This window comes from Glandiceps talaboti, chromosome 15 (genome assembly GCF_964340395.1).
Source record: "Glandiceps talaboti chromosome 15, keGlaTala1.1, whole genome shotgun sequence".
NCBI classification, from domain to species: domain Eukaryota; kingdom Metazoa; phylum Hemichordata; class Enteropneusta; family Spengelidae; genus Glandiceps; species Glandiceps talaboti.
The window spans coordinates 5,560,072-5,563,750 of NC_135563.1; the positions used below are offsets into that span (position 1 = coordinate 5,560,072).

General features: G+C 38.9%; 1 protein-coding gene across 1 annotated transcript; it reads right to left on the reverse strand.

Annotated features, from left to right (window-relative positions):
- Positions 1 to 1,933: 1,933 nt before the first annotated feature.
- Positions 1,934 to 3,090, reverse strand: LOC144446075 (prolactin-releasing peptide receptor-like). The gene has a single exon (XM_078135763.1). It carries the CDS (start codon positions 3,061 to 3,063, stop codon positions 2,059 to 2,061), a length of 1,005 nt encoding a protein of 334 aa, XP_077991889.1. The 5' UTR covers positions 3,064 to 3,090; the 3' UTR covers positions 1,934 to 2,058.
- Between the last annotated feature and the right edge of the window lie 589 nt (positions 3,091 to 3,679).

A 3,679-nucleotide genomic window follows, 5' to 3' on the forward strand; every position in this document is an offset into this window, starting at 1 on the left:
AATCTACAATAATATCAGTGAAATAATACATAAAAACGTTGACTTTTGAAAAATAAAATCACTTTAAAACATTGTATTTGCTTGTTGTTTTTTTAGTGTTGCGGCTGTGATTTGCGTTTTGAGACTTGGCAACGCATAGACACGCGTCAAGGGCTTCTTCCCTCGAGTTTTCGTCTTTCAAGGCAGTAAAAGCTGACGATAACATTCAAGATGTTTACCTCGACCACTTTTGAGAAATAACACATATTTTTTGAAATAATCATCCGTGTTGTAATGTAATAAATTTCCAGAGATTACCGTTAGCGTGAGCGAGATATATAAGGAATGTTGATAGCGCCTTCTCCTTTCGTTGAAAATAGAGGTTAACGTTGGAATTGAATCGACTTTTAGCACGATACTGTACGTCACTACTCTTGGCTGGCTTGTGTTATTACCATGCTTTCGTCACACTTAAGAATCTTTTTCTGCTTCAAGGATAAAGTTTCGTGAAGGTCCAAATTCGACTTCATAGTTTCCGTTAATTTTACCACGTATGGCGGAAATGTTTCTCACGCACAATTAAGCTCCAGTCGTGAACGTACACGTACGTGTTCGAATTCGACATTTAAAATATTAATAAAAAACACCCACTGCGTCTTTTTTTTCAAGAATGTTTTAATAACTTCGGTTATGAGTAACGGTATTGAGTGTAACATTAATGACGAGGTAATTTTTATTCCCGATGATGTTAACCTCTTTTCGTACTGAGGTGATCACCTGACGAAGTTCATATGAAACAACTACACCAATACCGTGCGAATGTTTGGTGTATTGTATAGATTAGGTTGATCTCTTGCAAACGCTGACGTTAATATTTACATTCAATTTGATTAATTCTTTAGACACCACCTCTATTCAATCAAACTGGTTTGCCGAGTAACGGTCCCTTAGGAAATATAAACCAATTATGACTATTTTCGAAACACACTTTCTTTATGTACGCGACTCCTCGAAATGAAAATTACGAAGCGATACCATCCCGACAAAAGACACAGGTATCTGTATGCCAAACAACGCCGACAGTCTAAAGATAGTAAAACTGTCTTTTGTGAGAGGAAAATCCCTCCCGGAAATTGTGGTCTAATGAAGTATTATCTATGAAGTAGGCTAGAAACGTGAGAGAACAGTTCATCACTCCATCGATTTTTCTTTAATCTCAACTACCCAAATCCTATTTGCTCTCTACAATTTACTCGGTTTTAACAGACCCAAAACACGTGCCCTGCAAACTGACATTTCTACAAATGATGACGCAATGAATGATTGAATTATTTTAAGTATAGAACGTAGATCGATGTCGATGAAATCGTTCTTAGTGTCATAAGAATGAAGTAGTGCACACTAAGGTACTCTGAGTTCAAGGTGCGCATCTTCGTTAATAGAATTCAGTCATGCAGACGATACTCATATGATATTATTACGTCACGTTTCATTTCATTTCAAAAGTTATTAGCATAGTGAACGAGCACCTATTTTTTTTAAAGAAATAAAACGGGCATTTTTTACAAAATCAGAAGCAATCAGCTGTCATCTACATTCACGTGGTGTCAATATTGATTTCTGAATTAAATATATGGTTTGGACGATTCCTTTTCTTGCTTAATGTCGACTGAATTCGTTAGTTCAACTCACAGACGCAAGCTTTTTTATAAATACTCGATTAATTTGCGCTTTACGTGACAATGATACTAAGCATGGCGGTAGTCGATACATTTTGGCGAAGGTGTTAGTACTTTTTTTTTCTTTTCCAAATTGATTTATTTCGTAGGTAGCCCTCCTACCTAGTGTTATGTGTTTCTACGGAAAATGATAACTGCGCTTCAATAACATGATATTTCGAGTATTAAAAAAGACTAACTAACTGCAAGTGTAAAAAAATGCTAATCTAAACCGGCAACAACTAAAATCCCAGAACACTCTATTACAAATCATTATTTTCTTGTTTAGTGTTCCCTTGTTTACTTATTTTTTGGGGGAAAACGCTACCGTACAGTAAGTAAATTGTACTCGCTGATGACGTCACGTCGCAAGAATGATATCTCTTGTGGCAGTTGTTGTCGCACCCCGAGAAGAATGGAAAACACATCGCATTATCTTGACGAACTCCTTATGGAATAATTCGTCTAAGCCCCCATATATAAATGGATTGATACACGTTGAGGACATGGCGATAACGTGAAAGAGATGATATATCAGGTCGTACCAATAGTAATCACTCTTTATCGATACATGATAATCACCTAGAATCATTAACATGTTAAAAGGTAACCAACACGCCAGAAAACACACTACTACCGTAACTAGCATCTTGTTCGTTTTCTTCTTCCTCGCGATTTCTTGTTTCTTCTTCTGAGCACTGAGAGCACCGGGTCGTACTTGATGCTGAAGTTCCATCCATACACGATAGTAAGCCGTGGAAATGACGAACAGCGGCAAGGCGTACTGTAGTATGAACACAAACGTGCTGTAGACTTTCCTATGTTCGGGGCTCTTCCACCGCTCTGAACATTGATTGAATTTTACGTACGTCATATTGTCAAAATTAAACTCGTTGTAAATGAATCTGGTATTGACGATGAACGGTGTCGCTAGACTGATGGAAACCACCCATATAAGTGTAAGAATCATACCAACAAGTCGCAACGATAAACGCTTTCTGAACGGATAGATCACGATGATGTATCGATCAATAGAAATAGCTGTCATGGTCAATACAGATAAAAACACGGCAATCGGCTGCATGGGACGAATGATATAACACATAATTTTACCAAAACTCCATTTTCCTGCCAGTGTGTGAGCCAAAGTAAATGGCAAACAGATAAGGCACACCGCAGCGTCACTGACGGAGAGATTGCCTATGAAGATGTACGTTGAATTGTGCAGTTTCTTGTTACGTACAATAGCTACGCATACCATGGTGTTGCCAAGGATTCCAAGAGCAATAATAATACTGTAGATGAAGATACAGAATCCCCTGAATGCTGGATGCTCTGATATCTCGGTATCGGGAAACTCTGTCATGATTCCGGTACCATTGCTTTCGGATGTCTCGTTGCCATCACTGACGCGCTGCACGAACTGCAAAATAAACTGCATCGTTCCCGAATCCATATTGTCTGATCTGTAGGTTAGCACCAACCAATAGATGGTGTGTCCGGTTTCTATTTCAACATTTAAGTCCACAACGTCAATCTCCCCCAAAGTATCTCCGCTGTTTTGAAACTCGTCAGCAAAGATGTACGATACTCGTGCATCCACGGTAGTTCTGATGTCCAACTTCACGGTCTATGTGCGTGTTCTCGTCGACTTTGCAAAGAAAAGCGGTCTGCGACTTCCACACCTATCACACGGTGATATCTACCGATGGGAGATTTTTGACTGCACTCATCAACGTGAACACTGGTACAATGATGTAAACCATACAAGCATAGCTGACTAAAAATCTACAGACCAGACCATTCACTTAAGGGGGTGGAAGCATATATTTTAATAATGGCACTACATATGCCGCTGATAGCGGAAGCGAGATGGTCTTATCCCAGCGAACGTTGTGATGTGAGTCAAATAAATGCAGCTTTTTGTGTCTGACTTCCGATATCAATAAAGGTGGCTGTCAACCTTCCAAAGGTAATTGAAC

What these genes read in the sequence shown, in the direction of transcription:
- LOC144446075 (XM_078135763.1), bottom strand. Translation starts at nt 3,063, where the DNA reads ATGACAGAGTTTCCCGATACCGAGATATCAGAGCATCCAGCATTCAGG.